This window comes from Phascolarctos cinereus, unplaced genomic scaffold (genome assembly GCF_003287225.1).
Source record: "Phascolarctos cinereus isolate Bilbo 61053 unplaced genomic scaffold, phaCin_HiC Scaffold_4;HRSCAF=312, whole genome shotgun sequence".
NCBI classification, from domain to species: domain Eukaryota; kingdom Metazoa; phylum Chordata; class Mammalia; order Diprotodontia; family Phascolarctidae; genus Phascolarctos; species Phascolarctos cinereus.
The window spans coordinates 87,415,855-87,443,765 of record NW_027555847.1 but is presented as its reverse complement, the minus strand read 5'-3'; the positions used below and the strand labels follow the sequence as shown (position 1 = coordinate 87,443,765).

Below are 27,911 nucleotides of genomic sequence, written 5' to 3'. Positions count from 1 at the left end.
AAAGGAAAACCTCCAGTGGTGGAAAAAGGCCCATTCTTGGCATTTTCTCATCCTTTTTAATCCCTCTGCAGTGGATGACACCATTGACGGCCCCCTCCTGCTAGATGTTCTCTCCTCACCAGGTTTTCCTAACAATCCCATTGCGGTTCTTGTCTTAATCTGTTGGGCCAGTCCTTAGTCTGCTTTTGCAGAATCTTCAGTCACTTCAATTCTTATGAATGAATGGGTCTCATGTATTGGACCCTCTTCTCCTCTCTCTCTCTCTCTCTCTCTCTGTCTCTCTCTCTCTCTGTCTCTCTGTCTCTCTCTCTCTGTCTCTCTGTCTCTCTCTGTCTCTCTCTCTGTCTCTCTGTCTCTCTCTCTGTCTCTCTCTCTCTCTCTCTCTCCTCTCTCTCTCTCTCTCTCTCTCTCTCTCTCTCTCTCTCTCCTCTTTTGGTGATATCAGTTCCCAAGATGCTGACTATCATCTCCATGTAGATTACTCCCAAACCTATCTATGTCTTGTCCTCATTTCTCCTTAGCCCCAGTCCTACCTCTCCATTGCAGTGTCCCATAGATAACTCTAACTCAACATGTCCAAAAGAGACCTTGTTATCGTTTCCCTTCCTCTTCACTTTCCTACTTCTGTTGAGGGCATCACCACTCTTTTAAGATACCCAGCTTTGCAACTTAGGAGCCACCTTCAATCTTGATCGTCTCTCTGCCCCATCAGTCTCCACGTGTTATAAGTTCCACCTCCAGGTTTCCCAAGGCCATCTACTTATCTCTGCTCACACCACAACAATCCTGGTCCAGGACTATATCTCCTCTCAACTGAACTCTTGCTAGGGTCTCCTCACTGGGCTTCCTGCCTCAAGTCTCGAGCCCCTCCCATCTACCTTCCACCACAGAGCTACCAGATCAGTATTTCTAAAGCATAAGTCTAACCATGCCCCATCCCTGCTCAAGAAGTTTCAGTAATTCCCAGTTGCCTTTAGGATAAAATAGAAATTCCTCACAGTATGGCTTCCTGCATGTCTTACTAGGCTGATTATGTTACCCTATTTGCTCTTCCCTATACATGACCTTCCATCTCCTGCCTCTGTATATTTGTATTGACTGTCCCTCATGCCTGGAATACTCTTCCTCCTTACCTCCACCTAGCTCTCTTCAAGGCTTAGGTCGGGTGACACCTCCTTCAAGAGGCCTTACCTGATTTCCCCAGTTGTTAGTACCCTCCCCTCCTCACACTCCACCCCCCTCATCACAGAGTATTTATTTTGCACATATCCTATATTTACTTTTCTGTAAATGGTGGTGTGTGTCTCTCTCCTCCCCCCCCCCATGGCCAGTAGAATATAAGCTCTTTGAGGGTAGGAACAATTGTCACTTTTGTCTTTGTATCCCCACACCCAGCCCAGTGCTTAGTATGTCTTAGGCATTTAAGAAATCCTTTGGATAGAGCACTGGCTCTGGAGTCAGGAGGACCTGAGTTCAAATCTAGCCTTAGACATAGAAAAACTCACTAGCTATGTGACTCTGGGCAAGTCACTTACCCCCAATTGCCTCATTAAAAACAAACAAACAAACAAACAAATAAATAAGTGAATAAATGAATGAATGAATGAATGAATGAATGAAAAAATAGATAGATAAATGAATGAAGGAAGGAAGGAAGGAATAAATGAATAATTAAATAAATAAATAAATAAACAAAGAAAGAAAGAAAGAAAGAAAGCCTTGTTGATTGATTATGCAAACATTAGCTGTGATGGGTATCTTGGAGGTGGCGTCAGCTTGGGGGTTAGGCCCTAGCTGTTTGGAGTCAGGGTGCTAGCCAGCAAATAGAGGATTTGATCTTGGAACAATTATGAACATCTTACTTGGCTTTTGAGGCCCAGTTCCAATGCCCCTTCCACAGGTTTCTTCCCTTCATTTCATAGAAGCAGCTTCAGATATGAAGCTTCTCCTTCATTCCTTGCTCTGCCAAAGGCTAGAGGAATTTTAAAAAAATGAAACCAACTTTTCCTGGATCCTCTTTTGTTGATTACACTGGGAATCTATCCAAATCCATTTCCTCCTAGGTTATTTTCATTCATTCATTCAACAAATATTTCTTCTGCCTTCCCTGGAGCTGACAGCATGATGAAGTGGAGAGAAGAATGGATTTGGAGTCAGAAGACAGAATCTTTATAGTGGTTTGGAGCTGGAAGGAGCCTTAGAGATCATCTGGTCCAGCTACCTGACTCATTTCTACAGACCAGGAAAGTGAGACCTAGAGAAAGGGGAGGGATTTGGCCAAAGTCTCAGAGAGTATTAGTGAAAGAGCCAGGGCTTGAACCCATGTTTTCTGACTCTAAGGCTGGTGTCCGGTCCCCCACAACTCACTTCTCAGGTTTGAAGTCAATCTAGTTCTGCCACTTTCTGGGGCTGTTGATAGAGGAATGGGGCTAGGGGAAGCCCAGATTCAGCAGCAAGTGTCTCCAGGTCAGAAACAGATCCACTCACTCACTGAGACCTGCTGAGGACCAAGCCAGGGCAGGAAGAGGCTTCCTTGGTATGTGATTTGTGTAAGTCTCCTGACCTCTAGTGAACTAAATCCATTATGAAGAAATACTAGATACTGTATCTTGGCTTCCTTCTCGAGAGCAGATAAATACAATTAGAAGGCGTCACAGAAAGAGAAGAATTGAAGGCAAGGACCTGCATCTGAATCCCACCCCTATTACTTACTCTGTGACCTTGGGCAACTCATTCCCCTTCTGTGCTTCTCATTAGTTAAAAAAAAAAAATTTAGGGAGCTGGATGAGGTCAAAGGTTCTTAACTTGGGGATTGTCAACTTGTTTTAAAAATCATATTTTGATAACTATGTTCCAGTATAATTGGTTTCCTTTGTAATCCTATGCATTTCATTTTATGCATTTAAAAACAATATCCTGAGAAAGGCTATCCATCCATAGGCTTCGCCAGAGTGCCCAAGGGGTCCATAAAAGGTTAAGACCCCTGTGCTAAATTATCTGTAAGATCCCTTTCTGCTCCAAATCCTATAATCCTATGACTTGGGGCCTTCCTCAGAATGTCACATGACGATCTCCAGGTTGGAATCTGGTTCTGCCTCTCCCTGAGGAACCACTGGTGGGATCTCAGTCTCTCCTCTAGCGTCTCCTGTGACTTAAAGGTACAGAACCCACAAAGAGAGGAGAATTAGATGCTGAAAGTACTAAAGGAGGGGAGGGGCTGCCTGGGAAATGAGCAATATCACTGAATCGACCTTACTGAGTTGGGAAGATAAAGCCTCTGCAAAACTCAGAGGAAGCATGATAATAAAAAAATTTTTTTCTGTGATAATTTAAGATTTAAAGGACTTTTCCTTGGGGCAGCTAGGTAGTACAGCGGATAGAGAACCAGCCGGAAGTCAGGAGGACCTAAGTTCAAATGCGGCCTCAGACCAAACACTTGACACTTACTAGCTGTGTGACCCTGGGCAAGTCACTTAACCCCAATTGCCTTAAAAAAAAAAAAAAGGACTTTTCTTCCCCCAAATCCTGAAAGGCAGGTGGTGTGAATGTTATTATCTCTATCTGACAGAGGAGGAAACAAGCAAAGAGAAGTGACATTAGTTTCCCAAGGTCACATTGTTAGCCAGTGTTGGATTTACAATCTGAGAGTCATCCCCACATCTTCATTCTCTCTCACCTCCTATATCTAGTTACTTACTGACTTCTTATCATTCCTCTCTCCAATAAATATCTCTTACATCCACCCTCTTCTCCCCACTCACACTGCTATACTCCAGCTCATCATCTTTCATCTGGATTTTTGCAACAACAAATTCAGGAGGTCTGTGTGAGTGTGTGTGTGTGTGTGTGTGTGTGTGTGTGCATGCGTGTGTGTGTCTAGGACCCCTCTGTCAGTCTGACAAAACCTATGGATCCCTTCTCAGAATAACATTTTAAAATGCATAAAATAAAATCAATAGGATTAACCAGGGAAACCAATTACATCAAAATACAATTATTAAAATGATTTTCAAAACAACTCACAGACTCCAGGCTAAGAATCTGTGTTCTAATTAGTCTCCCTTGTACCACACTCACCTCCCTGCAATCCATTTCATGCCCAGCTCTCCAAATGACTCTTTCTAAAATGCAGTTCCGACCATGTCACAATCCTGCCTCTGAGACAGACACAGAACTGTTCTGATGGCATTTAAGGTCCTTCACATGGGGTGCCAGCTAACCTTTCCAGACTTCCTTCACATTATTTCCCTTAATTGATTGATTCTTCTATGTTTCCGCCACCTTCCCCTTACCACCACCTCTTCAAATCCTTTTCTTCCTTGAAGACATAACTTGGGTGGCAGCTTTTCTAGAAAGCTTTCTCTAATGCCTTTTCTTCTCAGTGCTTTCCCTTTCCTAAAATTATCTTGCTTTTGTTGTTATCAGTTGTGCCCCACTCATCATGACCCCATTTTGGGGTTTTACTTTTCTGTTTATGCATTGTACTGCTCAGTTAACATAAGCTTCTTAAGAGCAAGTACCCTTTTTTCATTTTTGTCTTCATATTCTCAATGCTTAGAACAGCATTTTGCACATTGTTAGGTGCTTAAAAAGTGGTTGTTGAATTGAATCTAGTCTAACAAATACCCACTCAGGTATCCATTCTGTAACATCCCTAACAATGGTCAATCCAACCTCTGCTTGGAAGCAGCAGGAAGTAGTGGAGAGAACACTGGACTTGGCATCAGGAAGACCTGAGTTCAAATCTCACCTCAGACACTTATCAGCTGTGTCATTCGAGCAAGTCACGTAACTTCTTAGTGCCTCATTCCTCATCTGTAGAATGAGGAGGTTATGTTTGCAGGGCGCTGAAACTCTTTCCAGCTCTAAATCTGTGATCCTATGACCTCTAGTCACGAGGAGCTTACTTCTTCCTGATACAGTCCTTTGTACTTTGGGACAGTTCTGTTCAACAGGGAGCTTTCCCTCATATCCAGCTGAAATCTGTCTGTCTGCAACAGCTAACAACATTGCTTCTAGGTCTGCTCTCTTGCCAAGCAAAACATTCATAATCCCTTCTCAACTTGGGAGTCCTTTATACCCTTGAAAGTGTCAATCATGTTCTATGGAGAAATCTTCACTTCTGTAGGCTAATCACCACCATTTCCTCCAAATCATCTTTGCGTGGCCTGGTTTTGAATCCTCTTGCCATCCTGGTCACCCCCTTCCAAAACTCAGCCTCCCTTCAATATCCAGGAACAGGCTGAAGGGAAGAAGAAGGGAATGTCCAGCAAGGTTGGGATCTCTGCAGTCTTTTCAGGGTCCATAGACAGTCTCCTTGTAGGCCTGGGGTCTGTCATTCTGTTATCTAGGAATTCCATTCAACTCAACAAAGACGCGTTAGTCGTTTTCTATGTTCAGGATGCTGTGGTCAGAGATGAACATACGAAGAAGAAAAACGACATAATTCCTGCCTTTAAAGATCATGCAATCTAAGAGGGGGGTTAGGACAATATGAGGAAGATCATAGATAGGCAATAAGGAGAGGTTCCATCAAAGGGCTATGAGGAATTTCAGGAAGAAGACATCATTTCACCTGGATTGGGAGGGAGGGAAGGAATTCAGGAAAGTCTTCACGGAGGAGCTGGGCCTTAAAAAAAGAAAATGATTCCAATAGTTAGAGAGCTGGTTCTAGGTATGGGAGAATAATCTCTTTAGGGGGTGGGACACCTGCAGCCTCAAGGCCACATGTGGCCCTATGACTGAATCCAAACTTCATTGAACAAATATCCCTAGTAATCATAATCATAATTATATAGATAACATATGCATAATAATAACAAGAGGATTTGTTCTGTAAAACTTCGATTCAGTGAAAAGGCCTCACCCAAGTACCTAGAGGGTCACGTGTGGCCTCAAGGCCACATGTGGACAAGGACAAGGAAGGATGTAGGATCACAAATTTAGGGCTAGGAAATCATCGCTTTGGAGTTGGAAGAGACCTTATCATTCATCTAATCCTACACCCTCTGTTGTCCAGATGAGGAAACTGAGGCTAAGTGACTTGCCCAAGGTCCCACATCCTCTAAGTGCTTTATCCACTCCTCCATACCTCTCAAGCAATCATAGAATCACTCCTGATTTGGCTGGTTTGGCTGTATCAGAGAAATACTATGAGGGAAGGCTGAAACTGTGAGGGAGTCAGGTTGTAAAGGGATGTGAATGCCAAACTAAGGAGTTTGTATTTTATCCTGGGCATTTTTAAAGTCTGGGCAGCTGGGAGGATGGTGGGGCCATCGAAAGACTTTGGGTAGTTGGGAGGAAAGACCAGTTTGGTGGGGCAGATGAATTCAGTTTTGAATGAATGGAGTTAGAGGAAGGCCAGGTGGAGCTAGCTATCACAGGCACCTGGAAATATAGGACTGCATATTTACTATTAGGAGATATTGGGGCTGGGTGTATGGGTTTGACAGTCAGGGAGAAGGAGGCCAGAGAGAGTCCAGGTAGGAGTGAGATTAAATATGACTGGGGTCCTTCCTAAAATGCTGATTTTGAAAGGGAATTCCCAGCTAACTGACTTTTTACTCCCAACTAGTAAAACAAACGAACAAAACAACCTTAGAGAAAGTCTTCATAGGTGCTTAAAGGACTGTAGGGCAAGAGGGAGAAACTGGGGCTTAGTTGGTGTTTAACCCCCAGGAGGAACCTGCTTGCTCTGCCCTGCCCCTCACCCCACCACTGCTCCTGAGCCCCCTCTGGTCCCTGCTTCATGCCTCAATCTTCCTCATCCTGAGTTTGTAACATGAGTATGCATAATTGATGCCCTCCTGTTGCCCAAGCCAACCCTTTGTTTAGAGAATATCGCTGAAAGCCCTTGAGGTAGTTCCATTAGTGAGGAATCCCTGATGGGCACCCCAGCAGTGTCTGAGCTTCTGTGTATCCTGCCCGGCAGGCACTGACAGGATTAGAACACTCCTCAAAGGTTGAACAAAGGGAGGAGTGCCAGCTTCCTAAGGGGGCTCTTGAATACCCAGATGGTCCGAAGTCCTGACAGCCGTTAGTAGAGGAGCCAACTCCCTTTATGACCTTAAGCAAGTACCTTCACCGCTCTCAGTCTCAGTTTCCTCATCTGTGCAGCAGGGAGGGTAGACCAGATGATGTCCAGGGCCCCCTCCAGCTCTAACTCCTATGCACTTGTATTCCTCTGCCCTCCAGAAGCAGTGCGATGTAGGATAAGGGGCCATGACTTTGGAGTAGGAGGACCCCACTTCAAGGTTTGACTCTGCTTGGGGCTCTCCATAGTCCTATCCAGTTCCAAATCCAGAATCTTTAAAGTCCGTTCCAGTTCTGATATGCTGTGAGGCTATAGGTGTCCAGGGAGTGACCTCTGTTCTGTTTCTCTGGTCCAGATGGCCAGACACTGAATCACAGTCACCTTTCCTGACCCGTCCCTGACCTGGCAGGGGAGAGCCACTGATTCCTGTATCTGCAACCTGCCTGGCCTAGTAGGACCTGGCTTCTGCTGGGCTTGAGCCGATGTCCCTGGTTGGTACCTGGATGATGGAAGTTGTGCTTTACCTGGAAGCTTCATAGATCTGTGGCCTTCGCCAGCCCTAGAGCCCACGTCTTCCTGAACCAAAACCAGGGCCGCGTTGCCAAAGTTACCCAAGCAGCGGCTCCTCCATTCTGATTGCCTTTAGGTACAAATAAGAGTCCTGAGGGGCACTGTGAGTCAATGGTCCTGAGTTCAGTTTCTGTCTCATCACTTCTACCTTTGTGACTTGAGCAAGTTACCTGACCTCTCTTGGCCTCAGTTTCCTCATCTGTAAAATAAGGGAGTTAGACCCGAGGACATGGGAAGAAGAGAAGCACAAAAATGGAATATCGAACCTGAGGGTCTTCACTCTGGGCCAAGCAGGAATGAAGCACCTTTACTCTGCCATCAGAAGGGAAGCAACAAGATTTAAAGCCTGGAGGCTGAGAGACAGGAGGAAATAAAAGCCTCAAAGATCTTTCTATTTCTGGCCACTCAGGGGAGATAAAAATAGCTCTTCTTGGCTGGCAGGAGCCCCTGGTCTTTACTTGCAGCTCCTGGTCTCTCCCTGGGGCTGGGCTCTGGACTCTCTTGCCCTGAGGCTGGGCCCTGGGCTAGGCTCTACAATCTTTTGCCTAGGGCTGGGCCCTGGGCTTAGCCTCCCAAGCTCTGGCACTCTCTCTCTCTCGCTCGCTCTCGCTCTCTCTCTCTCTCTCTCTCTCTCTCTCTCTCTCTCTCTCTCTCTTTCTCTCTCTCTCTCCCTCTGGCTGGACTGAGGGTTCAGGTCTGAACTCTGACAGCTTTCACCCTGGAGCTGAGCTCAGAATTCTGGGCTACAGGCCTTGGGCTCTCTTACGTAGGTCTTGGCTCTGGGGATCTGGTCTAGGCTCTGGACTCTCTCATTCTGAGGCTGGATTCTGGGCTAGAAACTGGGTTCTGGGTTCTTCTTATACCCTAGGTCTGAGCTCTGGGCTCAGGGATGGGTATGCTCTCTCTCTGCTCCTGGCTAGGCTCTGAGCTTTGGGCTATGGGCCTATTGCACTCCCCAGACCTAGCCCTCCTGCTTGGGTTGAAGTTTCTTCTGGGGACATAAGGATTCACTTTATGCTACATGCTACCTGACCTGGGCCAGTCCCCCTACTCAAGTTCAATATCCTGAAGCTTCCTATTAAATTTGAGGGCTGGAGTGGCAGAAGCAGGGGACAGGAGCTGGATGAAGCCCAAGGAAATAATGTCTAAGACCCTGTAGGTAACAGGAGAGTGATGAATGGGTGTTCTTTGCTAGGAACAAGGCCAGTTTGGAAGCTGCTCCTGCCATGGAGAGATGGGCAAACAGGGACTCCCTGCTCAAGACACGTGTGCCCTGATCCTAACGCCGGGCTGAGGCCCTGGTGGGCTCTGCTCAAGCAGACTGCAATTGAGGAATTAAGACCAGGCCATAGAGGGACTGGTGGAAAGAACTGGGACTATTTTATTCTTCCAGAAAGAAGATTGGGAGTGCTCAGAGGGTGAGCACTATTGGGATAATGGCTGTATTTGAGTATTTGAAGAGCTGTCATTTGGGAGAGAGGTTATGTTTGTCCTGCTCATCCTTAGAGGAGCAGGACAAGGAGCAATGAGGAAAGCAGCAGAGGCAGCTCTCGGTTTGAGGTAAGGGGAAACCTCCCAGCAATCAGAGCTATGCCAAAGGAGGATGGGCTGCTCCGAGATAATGGAGTCGCCCCCAGCGGTGGTCTTCCAGTGGAGGCTAGAAGGAGAGGGAAGAGAATATGCACTGATTAAGCTAAAGAAATAGTAATAATGGCTAGCATTTATACAGTGGCTATTGTGAGCCAGGCTGTGTGCTAAATACTTTACAATTATTATCTGGTTTAATCCTCACAGTAACCCTGGGAGGCCAATGCTTTTATTATCCCTGTTTTACAGCTGAAGAAACTGAGTCAGAGAGAGGTTAACTAATTCTGCCTTGTATTTGGTCCTTCTTTTGCAGAAAAATGAGTGGCTGTGTCTGAACTGCCAAACACAGAGGCTGCTGGAAGGAAGCCTTGGTGACCCAGCCCCCGTGCCCATGCCTACCCCAAAGCAGACACCAACGAGTTCGCCACGACACCAACCCAGCCCATCCCCTCAGAAGCAGAAGGGGCCACCTGCAGCTGGGCCAGGGCAGCCCACGGGACCCCCCCACACCTCTCCCAGCCTACAGACCAAGCACCTCAGGGCATCCGAACCCAGCAAGCCTCCAAGCGGCCTGCAGGAGAAGAAACCCAGCGGCCCAGCTGAAGCCAAACAAGTGCCGAAGCCATCCCCTCTGCCAACCATGCTCACGGAGGCCCCGAAGACAAAGGATGGGCCCAAGAGGGCAGAACCGCCTCTCGCCGACAGCAAGGTCAGCTCTACCTCTGAGGCGCCGAGAGGGAGTGAGCACCAGGTCAGTTTCCTCCCTTCAGGCCCAAGATGGGGAGGGGTCCCAGAGTGAATCACAGGGAGTGTCTGCACGCCAGCCCTTTCCCCTGCCCCCTCTCCTCCAAGCTGGTGGCATAGACAACACAAGCTTAAGGCTGGAGGGACCAGAGGGCTCAGAGAGCTGGAGAAGCCATAGGATTGAGAGCTGGAAGGGGCCTTCTACACATGCCTTCTGACCCCCTCACTTTATATGGGGAAACTGAGGCCCAGGGAGGGGAAGGACATAGAACTTTAGTTGCAGAGTCCAGATTAGAATTCAGGTCTCCCCACAAAAAAAAAGCATGGGACTCTTTCTACCATAAGTGCTCCCACCACGGAGCAACAGTCCTCACTTTGCTTCTCCTTTGTAATGGCTTCTATTTCCATTGCAGGACCCAAGCAAGCCTTATTCCCAGGACCTGTCCCGGAGCCCCCAGAGCCTCAGTGATACTGGCTACTCCTCCGATGGGATCTCCAGCTCCCAAAGTGAGATCACAGGGCTCGTACAGCAGGAAGAGGAGCAGCTGAACACCGCCGGGGTGGTGGAGCCCAGCCCACCGAGCCCCTCAGAACTCAACAAACTGGAAAGCAGCATGCGGCCCCTCCTGGAGGCCCAGGGCGGTGCCCAGGTGGAACAGGCCAAGGCCCGCCCCCAGCCGCGGGAGGAACCAAAGCAGAGACAGAGGCCTAGATCCCTTTCTATCACACCTGAGGCTTTTGACTCTGATGAGGAACTGGAAGATATCTTGGAAGAGGACGAAGATTCTCTCGAGTGGGAGAACCAGAGAGATGCGAGGGATACGGCCGAGTCGTCCGATGACTTTGGCAGCAAACTACGCCATGACTACGTGGAAGACAGCAGTGAGGGCGGGCTCTCTCCCCTCCCAGCGCCGTCCACGGGCAGAGAGGCTGAGGGTCCAGACGAAGACTTTATGAGGAGGCAGATTTTGGAGATGAGTGCCGAGGAGGACAACCTGGAGGAGGATGACACTGAGTACGACCGGGCAAAGTACAGCTTGAGGAAAGCCGGTTCCAAGCCAGGGTTGGAGCAGGGCCAGGAGCCCGCCCCACCCAAGAGGCGGCTGCCTCACAATGCCACCACTGGCTACGAGGAAGAGCTGAAGGACGTGGGCGCTCCTGAGCCCGAGGACGTGGCGGCCCTCCAGGGGGGCCTGCGCCGCTTCAAGACCATTGAGCTCAACAGTACCAACAGCTACGGCCGAGAAATGGAGATGAGCCAGGAGGCGGACATCAGCCTGGACAGGGAGCCCGAGCTAGAGATGGAGAGCTTGACCGGGTCTCCTGAAGACCGCTCCAAAGGAGAGTATTCTTCCACGCTGCCCGCCACCACCCCCAGCTACACCTCAGGCACGTCCCCCCACGTCCCTGTCCTCCCTCGAAGAAGACAGCGACAGCAGCCCCAGCCGCCGGCAGAGACTGGAAGAGGTCAAGCAGCAGAGGAAAGCCCGGCACCGCTCCCACGGCCCCCCTGCTCCCCACTATTGAGGATTCCTCCGAGGAAGAGGAGCTCCGAGAGGAGGAGGAGCTGCTCCGGGAGCAGGAAAAGATGCGGGAGGTAGAGCAGCAGCGCATCCGCAGCACAGCCCGCAAGACCAAGCGGGATAAAGAGGAGCTCAGGGCCCAGCGGAGGCGGGAGCGGTCCAAGACCCCCCCCAGCAACCTGTCCCCCATCGAGGATGCCTCGCCCACCGAGGAGCTGCGCCAGGCGGCCGAGATGGAAGAGCTCCACCGATCGTCCTGCTCTGAGTACTCCCCGTCACCCTCTCTCGACTCCGAGGCTGAGGGCTTCGAGATCGGCCCCTCCAAGCTCTACAAGTCTGGGAGCGAATACAATCTGCCCACCTTCATGTCCCTCTACTCCCCAACTGAGAAGACCTCCAGCGGCACCAGCTACCCTTCCAGCAAGCCCTTGAAAAGCGCCGAAGAGGCCTATGAAGAGATGATGCGGAAGGCTGAGCTTCTCCAGAAGCAGCAAGGGCAGCAGGCCCAGGCCAGCAGCACCTACAGCAGCTCGCGGGGCACGGACCGAGGCCAGGGCAGCTTTGAATACCAGTACGTTGAGGGCTATGACTACGTGTCCAGTCAGCTGGGCTCCTCTCAGCCCACCTACGAGCCTGAGGCTGCAGATGCAGGAGCCGTGTATGAGGAGATCCTCCAGACGTCCCAGAGCATCGCCAGGATGCACCAGGCCTCTTCCCGAGACCTGGCTTTCCAGGAGGAGAAGAAGGACCGAGAAGACACTTACCAGGAGAAGCAGTTTCTGAATGCAGAGAGTGCTTACAGTGAGCTGATGAGGCAGAACGGTGGTCCCCTCACCCCTGGCACCAGCCCCACCCAGCTGGCAGCGCCCATGGCCTTCTCCTCAGACAGTGGCGGAAGCCGGCTTATCCCTGATGTGCGAGTCACCCAGCATTTTGCAAAAGAACCTCAGGATGCCCTCAGGCTTCTCAGCTCCCCAGCTTCTTCCAGCTCTGCTCTCAAGGGAGTGACAGCTCCTTTCACATACAGCAAAGGGACCCCTTCAGTCACAACTGTAGCTTCTAGTATGGCCAGCAGACCGCGTGTCTACACAGCTGCAATGTCCCCCGCCGGCCCAGAGCCTGCACTCCCCACCACCGCAAGCTACAGCTCCCAGACCGAAGAGATGCCCCAGGCTCAGGTCTTCTCTGACATGGGTGGGTTACCTGCAAGAGAGAGGCTTCAGAGCATGAGTGAGGGCAAGATCAGTGCTCCTTTGTCATCAAAAGGCTATCCCAGCTTCAAGAGTGCAAGCCCACCCCTCTCCCCAACCTCTCCGATGGAGGGCCTTCCCTCTGCGATTGGCAGAATTGGGCCCAAGTCTACTGCAGAGCTCTCGACCCAGACCCACAGCCCACTTCTCCCCTCTGACATCCCAAGGAGCCCCATTTCCTCCACCCCATCTTCCATGGTTGCTCAGGGCACACAGACACCACACCGCTCTGGCTCACCTCGCCTCACCAGGCAGCAGTCTTCTCAAGAACCTCCCTTTATGGTCATCACCTTAGCTTCAGATGCGGCCAGCCAAACCCAGCTGGTCAATGCAAGCTCTTCCACCTCACCAGCGTCATCTCCGACCAGACGCCAAGCTACCATTCACAGCTACAGTCAGTCAGTACAGGTCAATGGAGCACAGTTCCAACAGGAACAGTCAGTGCACAGCTTCCCCAAGGGCGACAGAACCCCCGCTTCGAGCGCCATCGTCCCCATGAATGCTGCCAAGGGGCACGTGACCCCAGTCATGGACGGCCCAGCAGCTCTGTATGGCTGGGGCTCCCTGCCCGCTGAGAACATCTCCCTGTGCAGGATCTCATCAGTCCCTGGGACATCCCGGGTAGAACCAGGGCCCAAACCACCAACTAGTTCTGTGGTAGACCTACGGACAGCCATGAAGTCTGCCCCAATCATCATCACCGACCGAGGCATGGACCTGACTTCCCTGGCCGCCGAGGCCAGGAAATACTGTCTGACATTGGACCAATCTCCAGGACGGCAGTCCACCACGATCCAGCCTCTCATCATCAACCTCAATGCCCAGGAGCACACCCACACCTTCATTAGCACCTCCACCACTGTCAGCATCACTGTGGCTTCCTCCATGCTCGTGTCTCAGCCAAAGCAACCTGTGGTCTATGGGGACCCTTTCCAGCACCGACTGGACTTTGGACAAGGGACGGGAAGTCCCGTGTGTCTGACCCAGGTCAAACATGTGGAACAGGCTGTGCAGACTGGTCCTTACCAAGGAGGGCCCCGTGGAAAGCCCAAAGAACCTAGCAGTCCCCAGCAAACCAAATTTGCCCGGTATAACCTGCCCAACCAGATGACACCTTTGGTTAAAAAAGATATTCTTGTCACTCAGATGAGCACCACACAGAACATTAGCATCAAGCCATACCCTGCAGAGCCGAGTTCCGATGCATACCGGGGCACGCCTGCAGAGCTCAAAGCGCACAGTGTGCCCACACACGTTGGTGGGAAGAAACCTCATATGATGATGGTGCAGATGGATGACATGACAGCTGGTGCAGTGACCAAGCTGGTCAAAGAAGAACCCACCAGTGCTTTAGACCTCACTGGGATCAAACCAGAGAGTCACGTGGCTTGCTGTGATATGGTCTACAAATTCCCCTTCAGCAGCAGCTGTACTGGGACTTTCCATCCCTCCTCTAAGATGCCCGAGAAAAATGTAGTGGACACAGCCCAGCCCAGCCAGAGCAGCCTTCCATTTTATGGGCCCCGGGAACCAGACCTTCCCGAGCCATCCCCGTACAGGGAACAGGCTGCAGCGGGTCCCAGGCTCTATGAGGAGCAAAAACTGTACTCTCATGGCCTTACGGGAAGGCTTTACTCGTCCATGTCTGACACCAACCTGGCTGAGGCTGGGTTGAGTTATTACCCACACAAAAGTGACCAATTCTTCCACCCCTCTGGGGGAGACTCAGCTATGGACCTCACAACCATGAAGCACTCTTACAGCATCGGCTTCGATGGCCGCTACCTGCCCCAGGGAATGCAGTATGGCTCCTTCACAGATCTGAGACAAGCCCCAGACCTGATGGGACACCCACTCCCCATGAGAAGGTATAGCTCAGCATCAAACATCTACTCTGATTATCGATACTCGCCCCGAGGGGACCTGTCCGGCTTCCAGGAATCCAGCCTGGCTCAGTATAGTGCAACCACAGCCCGGGAGATCAGCCGCATGTGTGCGGCTCTCAACTCCATGGACCAGTACGGAGGACGGCACAGCAGCAGCCCGGAGCTCATGCAGTATGGCCCCAGGCCTGGGCCTGGGCCTGGAGCCAGCGCCCAGCAGGGCCTGGCAGCCATTAAACCCAACGTGATGATGAACCCGAACTTCCCTGAAGGCCGGCAGAGCTTTGGGAAGCTAGCCCAGTACGGTCCTGCCGCCGGGCAGGGAGGAGGGGCCATCAGGCAGCTTTTCCCTTCCACAGCCACCGTGCGTGCAGCCGACGGGATGATTTATTCTACCATCAACACGCCAATTGCCTCAACTCTTCCCATCACCACCCAGCCGGCATCGGTGCTTCGGCCTATGGTTCGAGGTATCTACAGACCCTATGGCCCGGGTAGCATTACCCCTGTGCCTCTTGCCAGCTTGACCCGAGTACCCGTGGTTGCTCCCCGGGTTCCCCTCATGCCGCCGGGGCTCTATCGATATCCAGCCCCAAGCAGATTCCCGGCCATCACAACAGCACCTGGGATTGACGGCCCCTTGTACCTGGGGAAGGCGGGCCTGGCCACCAGTGTGGCTGGGAGCAGCGTGACCCCTGGACCTGCTGGGAAACCAGTGGTGGCGGCAGCAGCTGGAGGTCTACAGAGAACTGAGCAGCCACTGGGAAGCGCTCGAGAAGAGCCCCCAGCAGCAGCCGCTGTAGGATCCAAAGAGGCGGGCACAGGCCCGCCCCACCTGCCTGGCCAAAAGCAGCCTGGAGAAGCTCCCCCAGCGACCATCTTGGGCAAAGCAGGGAGTGCCGAGAAAGAAGAGAAGGAGGAAGAGAGGCAGAGGAAGCAGCAGGAGCACCTGCTTCAGATGGAACGGGAGCGCGTGGAGCTGGAGAAACTGCGGCAGCTGCGGCTCCATGAGGAGCTGGAGCGCGAGCGCGTGGAGCTGCAGCGGCATCGGGAGAAGGAGCAGATGCTGGTACAGAGGGAGATCCAGGAGCTGCAGACCATCAAGCACCAAGTCTTGCAGCAGCAGCAGGAGGAGCGCCAGGCCCAGTTCGCCTTGCAGAGGGAGCAGCTGGCCCAGCAGCGCCTGCAGCTGGAGCAGATCCAGCAGCTGCAGCAACAGCTGCAGCAGCAGCTGGAGGAGCAAAAGAGGCAGAAGGCGCCCTTCCCCCCGGCGTGCGACCCCTCCGGGAGATTGCCTCCCCAAGCCTTGCCAGAGATCGCCCTAGAAATGCAGCGCACCGTGGGCCCGAATGGTCAGTACTGGCCTCCGATAAATCAAGCTTTCATGGCCACCGCGGCCATGGGCATGGAGGGGCCGGGGCAGCCGAGGCCCCTCCCCAGCTCGGCTTCGGACATGTCTCTGCAGACGGATGAGCGCTGGGAGACCGGCAGGGGCCTCCAGAAGAGACACTCGATGCCCCGCCTCCGGGATGCCTATGAGATGGAGGAGGCCCACGAGCCTTACGTGGTCAAGAAGATCACCGACAGCAGCGTGCAGACTGACGAGGAGGATGGGGAAGAGCGGTACTTTATGTCCCGGAGGCGCCGGGCTCGGCGGAGCGCGGACTGCAGTGTCCAGACGGACGACGAAGACGACGCTGAGTGGGAGCAGCCTGTCCGCCGGCGCCGCACCCGCTTCTCGCGCCACTCAGACTCAGTTTCCGACAGCAAGCACGACTCCTCCTCCTCGGCCAGGGGGCAAGTCGAGTGTTGGCATCCAAACCATCAGTGACTGCTCAGTACAGACAGAGCCCGATCAGCTGCTGAGGGTCTCGCCTTCCATTCACATCACCACCCCAGACCCCAAAGTGGAGATTATCAAATACATTTCGGCCCCAGAGAAGACTCAGAAGGGAGAGAGCCTAGCATGCCAGACAGAGCCGGAAGCACAGGCCCAGGGGATTGTGGTGCCTCAGCTCCCAGGGCCGGCAGCCATCACCCCCTACACCCCCAGCATTCAGATTGTCACCACTGGACCCTTGGAGCCCAGGCAGCAGGGGCCTGGGAAATTTGAGAAGAAGAAACCGGACCCCTTAGAAATTGGTTACCAGTCTCATTTGCCCACCGAGTCCCTCTCCCAGCTAGTAACCCGTCAGCCCCCCAAGTCTCCTCAGGTTCTTTACTCACCTGTCTCTCCCTTGTCCCCACACCGCCTCCTGGAATCCTCCTTTGCTTCCAGTGAGAGACTGAACAAGGCCCACGTAACACCACAGAAGCATTTCACTGCCGACAGCGCCCAGCGCCAACAGACTGTGCCTCGCCCCATGAAAACCATGCAGAGGTCCCTGTCGGACCCCAAGCCCATCAGCCCCACTGCCGAAGAGTCAGCCAAAGAGAGGTTCTCCCTCTATCAGCAACAAGTCCTCCAGGGCAGTCAGGTAAGATGGGGATGAGTAGAGAGGAAATCCTATCTACTGAAAGAATGCTTTGGGGCCAAGAGAAGTTGGGGGGAGGAGGGCATACTATCGTTTTGGAAAACAGCACTTTGTCCTGGCCCTTTAACAAAAATAAGAAGAGCCAGTGATGTTTGCTTGGGTAGAGGAAAAGGTGGTATAGTAGGAGCTCAGGAGAGGTATGGGGTCCTAGTTCTCATGTCCCACCACCCTTACTCTACCTCACCAGGAAGACGTAGGGTCCCACATGAAAGAAAGGCTTGTCTATAGGAGTAAACTTCCAGAGAGGTACAAAATGGTTCCTAATCTGTGCTCCTGGACACTGGTAAGCTATATAGGAATGCAAACCCATACATACTTGCAGATGAATAAATATGGCGCCGTTTTGTCAGGCAGAAACAATACTGCTTTGTATGGCTTAATGAGAAAAATATTAGACTTAAAGTTAAGAGACTTGGCTTCAGTTTCCATCTCTGACACTCCCCAGCCAAATGACTCCAGGGTCATTTTCCCTCTCTGAACCTCAGTTTTCTCATTTCTACAATGAGGATGATAATACATGCACCACCTGCCTCATGGGATTGTTATGGGGAAAGTGCTTTGGAAATCTTAAAGAGCTATATATGTGTCAGTTATTATTAATAAAGTGATTATAATAATTATTTGTAAGACATTGTTACTTCCTTGCTTAAAATTCTTCAAAAGCTCCCTATTTCCCACCAAATAAAGTCCGGTTTCTTAAACATTAACATTCAAGGTCATCTATAGTCTGGTGCCAACCTGAGTTCTTACTGTTTGCCTCTGTGGACTCTAGACTGTAGGCTATATACTTGTAGGATGAAAGAGGATCACATATTTAGAGCTAGAAGGGACATTAGAGGAGGTAATCTCTACCAGATGGGGAAACTGAGGCCAAGATAGATGAAGTGACTCATCCAAGACCACCTAGGTAGTATGTTGTAAAGCCAGGATTCAGATCTTTGTCCTCTGATGCCAAATTCAGCCCTTGTTTAATGACATCTTGGTACCTCTCCTGCTGACCTAGCTTAGTCATCGTTTCCCAAAATATACTCTATGCTTTCTCACCTCTCTACCTTTACTCAGTCAGTTTTAAATCCTACTCATCCTTGAAGACCAAGATCAAATGCTACTTCCTTCTGGATTCTGCTAATTCATTCATTAAATATTTGTTGGCGTGGCTGCCATCTGCATGACCTGTGGTTTGCATTGAGGGTACAAAGATTAAAAAACAATAGTCCCCATTCTCAAGATATATACAGTATAAAGGGGGAGGAAGGAAGACTGAGACATATGTGTGTGTGTGTGTATAATATTAGGTAGAATGTTATATGGGATAGGCAAATGAGGTAAGAAAGCAGCGTGCTTGACAACAGTTTAAAAAGGATGAGATCAGTGTGGCTGAGGGGATTGGGAAGACTTCATGGAAGAGGTGATATCTGGGCTAGACCTCCAAAGAAGAGAAAGGTCTCAGGAGAAATGGAGAAGAAGCATTTTTCCAAGTATGGAGGATTAATAACCTCCACAAATGCACGGACACAGAAGATGGAAGGATATCAAGAGATAGCTAGTGCCCCTGTTTGTCTAAAATATTGAGCATGTGAAGGGGCTGGAAAGGTAGACTAGAGCAAGACGGTAGAGGGCCAAAAATGCCAAGACATTGGTATCTTGCCACATATGCCATCAAAAGCAACTGTAGGCTTTTATCTGAGGAATAATCTGGCCGGATCATATGAAAAATAGTTTGGAGGGAAGAGAGACTCAAAGTGGGGAGACCAGTTAAGAGACTGTTATAATAGTCCAGGTAAGAGGTAATGAGAGCCTGAACTAGGGTGATGATAGCACGAATGGAGAAGAGTCGACAAATGCAAGAGAGATTGCAAAGGCAGAATTCGCAGGGCTCAGCAACTGTTTGGATGTAGAGAGATACAGAAAAGGGAAAGTCAAAGTTAATGCCAAGTTTTCGAGCCTGAGGAGGTAGAAGGTTAGTTAATTTTGCCATCAACACAAAGAGGGAAGTCTGGAGGAAAGCCAGGTAAAGATGACAAGCTCTGCTTGGGCCATGTTGAGTTGGAACTGTTGGGAAAACAGTAGGTAGAGATGGCCAGCAGGCAACTAAAAATGGCTGCAGCATTAGAATGACTAATTTTGGTCCTAAAGAAGAGACAGGAGAAGCCATCTCCCCCACCTCTACTCCTTTGTAGAAATGAGGGACCATGAGTGTGGGATATACTGCATATAATATCAGACTTTTTTGATATATAGTTTAGTCTTATGGAACTTTTCTTCTTCTTCCTTTCTTTATATTTCCTTCCTTCATGAGAGATGATTCTCTCAGATAACAAGAGAGGGAAATATAGGTGATGTAAAACCCAAAGATCCCAATACAATTTTATGTTTAAAATAAGTAGAACTGAGGTGTAAAGAAGAAGTCTGACCTGTAAATAAAGATTTGGAAATCATGTGCATAGAGGTGATAATCAAAGCTGTGGGTGCTGATTAGTTCGTCAAGGGAGATGGTAGGGAGAGATGTGCCAAAGATAGTCACACAAGGGGAGAGAAGGAAGAAGATAGACCAGGCCAAGGAAGGAGACTACGGATGGGTCAGCCAACTAGGAGAAGCAAGAGAAAATAGCGTCACAGAAGCCCAGGGAGGAGAGGATAACTAGAAGAGATTGGGCTATTGTATCAAATGCTACAAAAGGTCAAAGTACATGTGGCCTGGAAAAAAGTCCATTAGATTGGTGTGGTTTTTTTAAATTTTATCTTCTTTTCATTTATGTCTCTTATTTTTATGTCATTTTCATTTCTCAATATTTATCTTCCTCCTCTCCTATGCGGTAAGCCATCCCTTGTAACAAAGATTAAAAAAGAAAGAGGAGGAAAAAAGCAATTCCTCAAAATCAGCCAGCATGTCAATGGTATGTCGACAGTCTAGGCGATATAATAATAGCTAGCATTTCAATAGTGCTTTAAGGTTTGCAAAACACTTTGCAAATATCACACACACACAAGAACCCTGGGAAGTAGATGCTACTATTATTCCTATTTTACAGAGGGATATGAAGTAACTTGCCCAGGGTCACACAGCTAGTAAGTATCTTAGGTGGGACTTGAACTCGGGTCTAGTCCTGACTCTAGACTCAGTGTTCTATCCACTGCACCACCCAGCTGCCTCTGATATGTCATAGCCATAGACACCCAGCCTCTGCAATGCTAGGAGGAAGATACGTTTCCTCCTCTCTCTTCTGCCCGTTATGTCCTTATAATTCCACAGCCTTGACATTCTTTTGTCCCTATCTCAGTACTTTCTGATTGATTGGATTGGGAAATTCAGGAGTCTTTTGTTACTTTAGAGAGAGAAGCTTCTGTAGAGTGGTTAGGAAGCCAGATTACAAGAGGCTGAGCAGGTGCTGGGGAAGTAGAGGGAGGAGGTGTTGGTGATTCTTTCCTGAGGTTTAACAGGAAGAGAGATAGAGGATGATTGTCTAATAAACTTGGCAGAGCCAAAGGAAGGGTTTTTGGTCATTGTCACTGTTGTTGTTTAGAACTGGGAGGATCTAAGCAGATTTTTAGGCAGGAGGGAAGAATTTAGGTCCCAGATGAGTCAGAAGGAGCTGGGATCAAGCCCATCAAAAGTTTAGAACTGGGACTTGAACCCAGGACTATGGCTAATAATAAATGCTAATACTATTAATTAATATAATTAGTTTGACCTGCACCTGTGATTTAATTGTTGCATTAATCTAATTCCTGGTATGGAAATTCCTTCTCTTTAACCATTCCTTTAGTAATATATAAATTTAAGAAGGATCTCTGATTTTTGTCCCCCTGGGCAGTTCCTAGCATGGGAACAACTTTCTGCTGACCCAGGTCATAGTCTTCTTTTAGTAGAGAAACCTTAAGGAGTTGCCTGAGGCGCAGAGAGGTCTGGCAGTGTGCCCAGGGGCACATAGCTAGTGAGCGTCAGAGACACATTAGCCAGGTCTTCTTAGTTCCAGCCTAGCATTGCATCCGCTGTACCAAAGGTTTTTAACCTGGATTCTATAGACCCCTTGACATATTTCAGGGGGTCCGTGAATTTGGATGGAAAAGAAAGCACATCCTTATTTTCACTAAACTCTATCTGGAACTTAGCATTTCCTTGAATTATTTAAAAACATGATTCTGAGAAGGGGTCTGTGGCACGAAATAGGTTAAGAACCCCTGCCCTACACCATTCTGCCTCTAATAATATATTCCCTTTAGAAATAGATTTTAAAACTTAGCCAAGAGTTGAAGTCAAGCTCATTTGCAGATGCCACCCTTTTCCCTTTTTGCAAAATTAAGATATTTCCCCTTCTCCAAATCAAATGAGATAATATTTGTTAAAAGGGCTTAGCACCATGCTTGGCTCATAGTACGTGCTATGTGAATCCTTATTCCCTTCTCTTCTCCAATTCTATGGTGCTTGTCTCAGTCTCTACGATCTTCCAAAGACCATTGGCCTCAGCTCAGCAGTCACATCTGCCCCTTCTTTCAGTACCCTGAGCCTAGTGAACTTGAATTTATTGGGGTTAACTAGGCATCCTGTAATCTTGGGTTTCAATTTCCCATTAGCCGTTTTTTGTTTTATCATTGCTAATCCAAAGATCATTCCCCTTGGGAGAAAAAAGCAGAAACAGTAAGAGTTCTGCCTTTTCTCCATCACTTATTATCATCCTCTCATCTCCCCTAGCAGTGATCCTATCCTCTTCTTTGATCCTCCTATTGTTCTGGAAGGAAGGAAGGAAAAAAAGAAAGAAAAAGAAAGAAAGGAAGGAAAGAAAGAAAGAGAGAGAGAGAGAGAGAGAAGAGAGAGAGAGAGAGAGAGAGAAGAAAGAAAGAAAGAAAGAAAGAAAGAAAGAAAGAAAGAAAGAAAGAAAGAAAGAAAGAAAGAGGAGGGAGGATGGGAGGAAGGAATTCCTTTTTCTTTTTCTTATGCTTAATATTCCTTACAACCTCAACTCCTCCTGAGCCTTAGTGCCCTAGTAGTTACACTATAGTTACTAGGCTGTGCCATGCTTTTAGAATCATCCTTCATCCTACCCTTGCTACATGTGTCTTAAAATGAAAGCTGAGTAGAGAGCTCCCTGTGCATCCACACCCTTATCTTGGGGCAGCTTCTTCTTTTCTTTGTCATTGGAATTGTTTCTGTTTCCATGTTCAGCATCTCATTTTCTAGAGCTTCCCATTTGAGGGGAGCCTTGTCCTTAGCCTAGATAGTCTGTCCTCTTACTCATTTGTGAACCTTGATAATCTCTCATGCTGGCTTGAGGTACTAAGTTCTTGAACTTTTCTCTATTATACTTTATTCCTTTCAGTCCTTCCCCTGCCTGCTGCCAACAGATCTATCTCAGTGCCTAGTTCTGACATTCCCTTCCTCCTCTCTTCCTCCCCCTGTCTGCCACACACTCTAGACCCACAAATGTGCATTTTCTAGGGTTTTTATTTACAAGGGGAAAAGAATATATAAATTCAGAAATGCCAAGATAAGAAAATTAGAAGTGTGTATAAAATATTCTGCTCAGCCAAGATTGGAGAGGACCCAAGCTTGCTAAGCTATACTCTAGCTCATGTTTCCCAAGCCTAGCTCAGTCCCATGATTTCCTAAGCCTGGAAAGCATACCTCTGTGCTGGCCCCAGAAGAGAGAGGCCAGAGAACCCCTGTTCCTACCATCACTAATTTGGGGAGTGGCCCACCTAGGCACTCTGGACCAAGCTCACTCACCTCCTACAGTTCCAAGGTCACTGTCAGCCAATCAGGAAGCCTTTCTTATTGTCAAGATACTTTTGGCATTCCACCTGTACATTCCTACTTGTCTAAGTAGCTGCTTTTCCAGGAGAGAAGAAGAAAAAGACCTCATAAAAGATGTTACAGTTGCATCCATGACCTAGGAAAAATTAATTCAAACTCATACCGAATCATCCACACAGTTCATAATAATAACAAATCATATTTCTATGGAGCTTTACAGTTGACAAAGCATTTCTCTCACGATTCCGTGATATAGCTAGTACGTGTATCCCCATTTTACAGATGATTAAACAGGCCTTGAAGTTAAGTAACTTGGCCAGGGTCCTAGCTAGCATGTATCAGAACCAAGATTCAAACACAGGTCTCCTGATGCTCACAGTTCAGGGTCCTTCTATACCAGCATTGCTCTTTCCCCTGTGTTATGTTGATGCTACCCTTTCCTAACAAGTTCTAATCCCAGTTTTTATTTAGGATAAAGGAGACCTGAGTATGTCTACAGGCAGTACAGAGGGAAGAGAAATTGAAAACTCAGGAGACTGAGTATGTGATTGATAAAGCAAGGTCCCAGAGGCAATGGGGTGTGATCAAAGTCATATAGCCTTGGAACAAAAAAGGGTTAGTTAGCTCTTCCTCTGGGATGGCAGGGAAGAAGGACAGAATGGGTGGGAAAACAGCCTAATGTAGAAACTCTTCTCCCCAAAGGAACACCCCAATGCAGGTAATTCAGAACAAGACCCTGGCATATGGCATGTTCCACAGAGCTTCCCAGCTGGCCTACCTCAAAGAGGCCAGGAGCTCAGACAATATTTCCAAGCAAGTCAGTCCAAGAGAAATCTGGCCAAGGGCCCCTGCCAGTGATTGAAAGCAGCAAATCCTACTTTTTGCCTTCTCACTTTGAAAATGGTACACATTTTAGCTCTGTAATCATGGTGCATTTTTTTCCCCAGTTCCATACGGTTAAAAAAGCTTCAGCAGATGTCTCCTCCATCTCCTTCCCACTCATGCCTCCTTTCGAGAAAGTGACAGCCTATCTAGGGACCCCATATTCTGCCTTGCTTAGCCTGACCACAGCCCCAAGGGGAGTTGACATTTGAGGTTACAGATTGGGAAAAGGACCCTCTGTGGGACCAGAGCCATCAGTAGGGTATGGTAAATCAGGGTGCTTACCCTTGGGACTGTGCTCAGGGTTGGGGGAGGGTGGTACCTAGCTCTGCAGTGACTCAGGGAGCAGGTGGGAGGAGTAGATGGCATTACCAGCTGGTGCGAAAAAAGACCTGGCATTCAGCATGTAGCCCCTTCCTTCTCTTACCTCCCCCAGCCCCCTACTGTCACCAAGGCAACAAGGGGGAGCAGAGCTTAGGGCTACCTGTCTGGCAGCACCTTCCCATTACCCTTGCTCAGTTTGCCCCCTTCCTGCCCTCTCCTGTCTGCTTCCCTGCCAAGGGAATATTCATTGACTATTCATTGTAATCTGAGGTCACCTGAATCTTAGGGAGAATCTCACCCCAGTGATTAGGGCCACTGATCTGGTCTGGCCACCATTGAAGGTTTGGTTAGGGGAAAGTGTGGCACGAAGTGGTCCCCAGTGGACCTAGCTGTGGAATAGGGGAGGGAGGTGGACTCCTGGAGTCAGCAGAGACATCTTGATGTAGGTCTCCCCACCAATGCCACTGTCACCACTTCTGCTGCTGCCGCTGCCACCATGTAGGCATCTCATGCTGTGGCCCCAGTTCTCTGTTCCTCTTTCTTAGTCAGGAGCCTTGAGTGAGGAGCTGTGAGATCCTGCAGTTACAGCTTTCTCACACAGCAGCTGACTCTGAGTGGCTCGGCCTGGGCCTGTCATAGCACTGCTCACCCTATGCAGGTGGCACTGGGAAGCACCCAGTGTTCACTTGTCTGTGATCTTATGCTTCAGGTCACCCCCTCCCTGGTCACCACTGATGATGGCTACTGAAAGTTCTCCCAGGAGCACTGTGAGCTGGCCCCAGCCTGCCTACCCCATGTCTCTCACTCCCTTCTTTCTCTGTCCCACTTTGCCTTAGTCCTCCTCCCTTCAGCCTGGGTGCCAAGTGTGGCCTGGGCATCCTGTAGCCATCCAGCCTTCTTTTGTGACCAGCTTGAGAAGGACAGTCACTAACCCAGCTCAACTGTTTTAGACTGGTAGAGAGGTAATGTAGTTTAATGGTCTTAGAGTCAGAAGACCAGATTCTATATAACATTGCTGCCACTTATTAGTCAAATGTCAAGTACCCCACCCTTCTCCAAGCCTCAGTTTGCCCATCAATAAAATGGAAGTGATAAAGCTTGCACTTTATAGGTATGACATGAGAATGATATTTTTCTAGTCTTAAAGTATAAAAGCTGGAAAGATCTTTAGTAGAACTTCATTTTATGGATTGGAAAACTGACACCCAGAAACAGGGACATGACTTGCTTAAGGCCAGCGACCAAGCCAGGAGTAGAGCCCAGGTGTCCCATCACTCAGACCAGTATTTTTCCCATGGCCCCTTCTTTCCTTGCATGCATGGGGAAGGTATTTTTTAGTCCTGAGGTGTTTATTATTAGCATGATAATAACTCAAGATCCTTCAAGTATTTTTATCTCTGTTGCGTAAATCCTCTTGATTATTATATCTAGGCTTCTTTCCTTTGCTCTTTAGATGTCAGCATTTCAGGCTAACACCCTCATTCGAAAGGTGAAGCGCACGCTGCCCAGCCCCCCTCCTGAGGAGGCCCACGTGCCTCTCCCAAGCCAAGCGCACTCCCAGATGTACATGGCCAGCCTCCTTCAGAAGGGCCTGGCAGGGCCAGCCGTGCAGGTGACCAAAGCCAGCCTGCTCAAGGAGCTGGACCGAGACCTCAGGCTGGTGGAGCACGAGTCTACAAAGCTGAGGAAGAAGCAGGCTGAGCTGGATGAAGAGGAGAAGGAGATCGATGCCAAGCTGAAGTACCTGGAGCTAGGAATCACTCAGAGGAAGGGGTCCCTCATGAAGGACCGCGCTGGCCGAGATTACCCCTATCTTCGGTGCCTTGGGGAAAACCGGGATTACATGTCCGATAGCGAGCTCAACAATTTACGCCTTGCTGGCTACGAAAGCGTCCACGTGAGGCCGAGCACGGCTCCAACCAATCAGTTTTCTGACTTTTCGGCCACTCAATACACGTCAGCCTCCTCCTACCCTCCCTATCAGTACCCAACAGGGCAGGGTCCCCCCCCAGCCCCCACAGCCTTCCAGCACACCCGCTTCCAGCCTCCCCAGTATCCTGTGGGCAGTGCTGGCCCTGCTCAAAACGGCTTCCAGGCCAACCAGGTACCTGCCTACCCGGCTCAGAACACATACCCGGCCCCTGCTTTCCCTCCAAGTGCAGGCTACCCCCCTGAACATGGTCTCCAGGGCCAGCAGAACTTCCGCCCCGCTCCGCACTACCAGCCCCAGACAACTTACCCAGGCCAAATTCCCCACCCACCCCCTCAAAATGCCCTCTTTCCAGACCCATCTGACAGTCACACCTCCCATCAGAAGCCAAGGCAGACCTCATTAGCTGACTTGGAACAAAAGGTCCCTACGAACTATGAAGTGATTGCAGCGGCCCCAGCTGTAATGTCTTCGGCCCCTTCAGAGCCCACATACAGCGCACCTGCGGTGACCAGCAGTTATGACCAGTACAAGGCTCCGGAGCCCCCCAGGCCTGGCGTGAGCCAGAGCCCGGGGCCCACTTACTCTTCTGAATCACTGTATACCACCCTGGAGCAGAACATTCCTAGGAACTACGTGATGATTGATGACATCAACGAGCTGACCAAGGACAGCATGCCCTCGGCGGTAGAAAGCCAGAAGCCAGAGCCCCGCCCCCCAGGCAGTGACGGGCGTCATGCAAAGGACAAAAGCGACCTGGGAGAGCCCGAAGGCCCCAGTGTTCCCTGCTGTTACCCAAAAGGGGAAGAAGAGTCTGAGGAAGATGTATATGATCACCATGGCACTGACCACCGCGGGAAGAGTAGCTATCACCGGAGTTCAGAGAGCAATGGAAGGATGTCAGGCAGTGGAGGGGCATCCTCATACTACCATGGAGACAGTGACTATAGACACTCATCTCGACCAGAGAAATACGGCTCCAGCATGGGAGGGCCAAAGCACTCCTCTAAGAACCTGGCCCCAGCCGTCATCTCGTCGAAGCGCAGCAAGCATCGGAAACAAGGCATGGAACAAAAGATCTCCAAGTTCTCGCCTATCGAAGAGGCGAAAGACGTTGAATCTGATCTGGCCTCCTACCCCACAACGCCCTCGGTCAGCAGCAGCATGTCCTCCAGAGGGAAGAAGTTTCAAGATGAGATCACCTATGGCCTTAAGAAGAATGTGTACGAACAGCAGAAATACTATGGAGTGTCAAGCAGGGACCTGTTAGAGGAAGATGACCGAGCATACAGCAGCAGGTCCAGATCATCAACTAGTTACGGCAGCGAGAAGTCCAGCCATGACATGAGCAGCCGAGGCAAGTCTTATGAGCGTGAGCGAGAGAGCATGGAGAGATTACAGAAGGCCAGCTCGAAGCCATCGTCCCTGAGCATGTCCCAGAGCCGAGGGCGGCCCCCCATGCGTAGCCAGGCTTCTGAAGAAGAAAGCCCCATCAGTCCGTTAGGAAGGTCTGTGGGAGGACCTCGCTCTTCAGGAGGGCCGCTCCCTCCGGGGGCTGCAGACGGCTGCTCTCCATTCTGCTCCAGTCACTCCTTGCCTGACGTCCAGGAACACATCAAAGATGTGCCAAGAACCCACTCATACAAGCATGACGAAGGTTACAACCTGGACGATTCCCACTGTGTGGTTTCAGACAGTGAAGGTAACAGCTCTCTTTGGTGATTTCTGACAGAGCATGTTCAAAGCTGAGCTTGGGCAAAACCAGTACGGGGCCCCTGCTGTTTGCCTGCCCGGTGCCATGCTGTTGTCCCACTGTGGGCTTCTGTTGGCCCAGCATGGGCATGGCCCAGTTCCGTGTCTGCCCTGCCCGTGTCCTGCCTGTGTGTGTCCCATGTGGTA

At 49.8% G+C, this 27,911-nt stretch overlaps 1 protein-coding gene across 1 annotated transcript in view; it reads left to right on the top strand.

Moving 5' to 3' along the window:
- The window catches only part of BSN (bassoon presynaptic cytomatrix protein), a gene marked incomplete at its 5' end in the record, with an annotated part of 239,036 nt that overhangs the window by 193,546 nt on the left and 17,579 nt on the right, over positions 1–27,911 (top strand). The window contains 6 exon segments of the mRNA XM_020999265.2: positions 9,504–9,941; positions 10,348–11,331; positions 11,333–11,440; positions 11,442–16,378; positions 16,380–17,067; positions 25,536–27,714. Of these exon segments, the coding sequence (XP_020854924.2) occupies positions 9,504–9,941; positions 10,348–11,331; positions 11,333–11,440; positions 11,442–16,378; positions 16,380–17,067; positions 25,536–27,714 (9,334 nt within the window).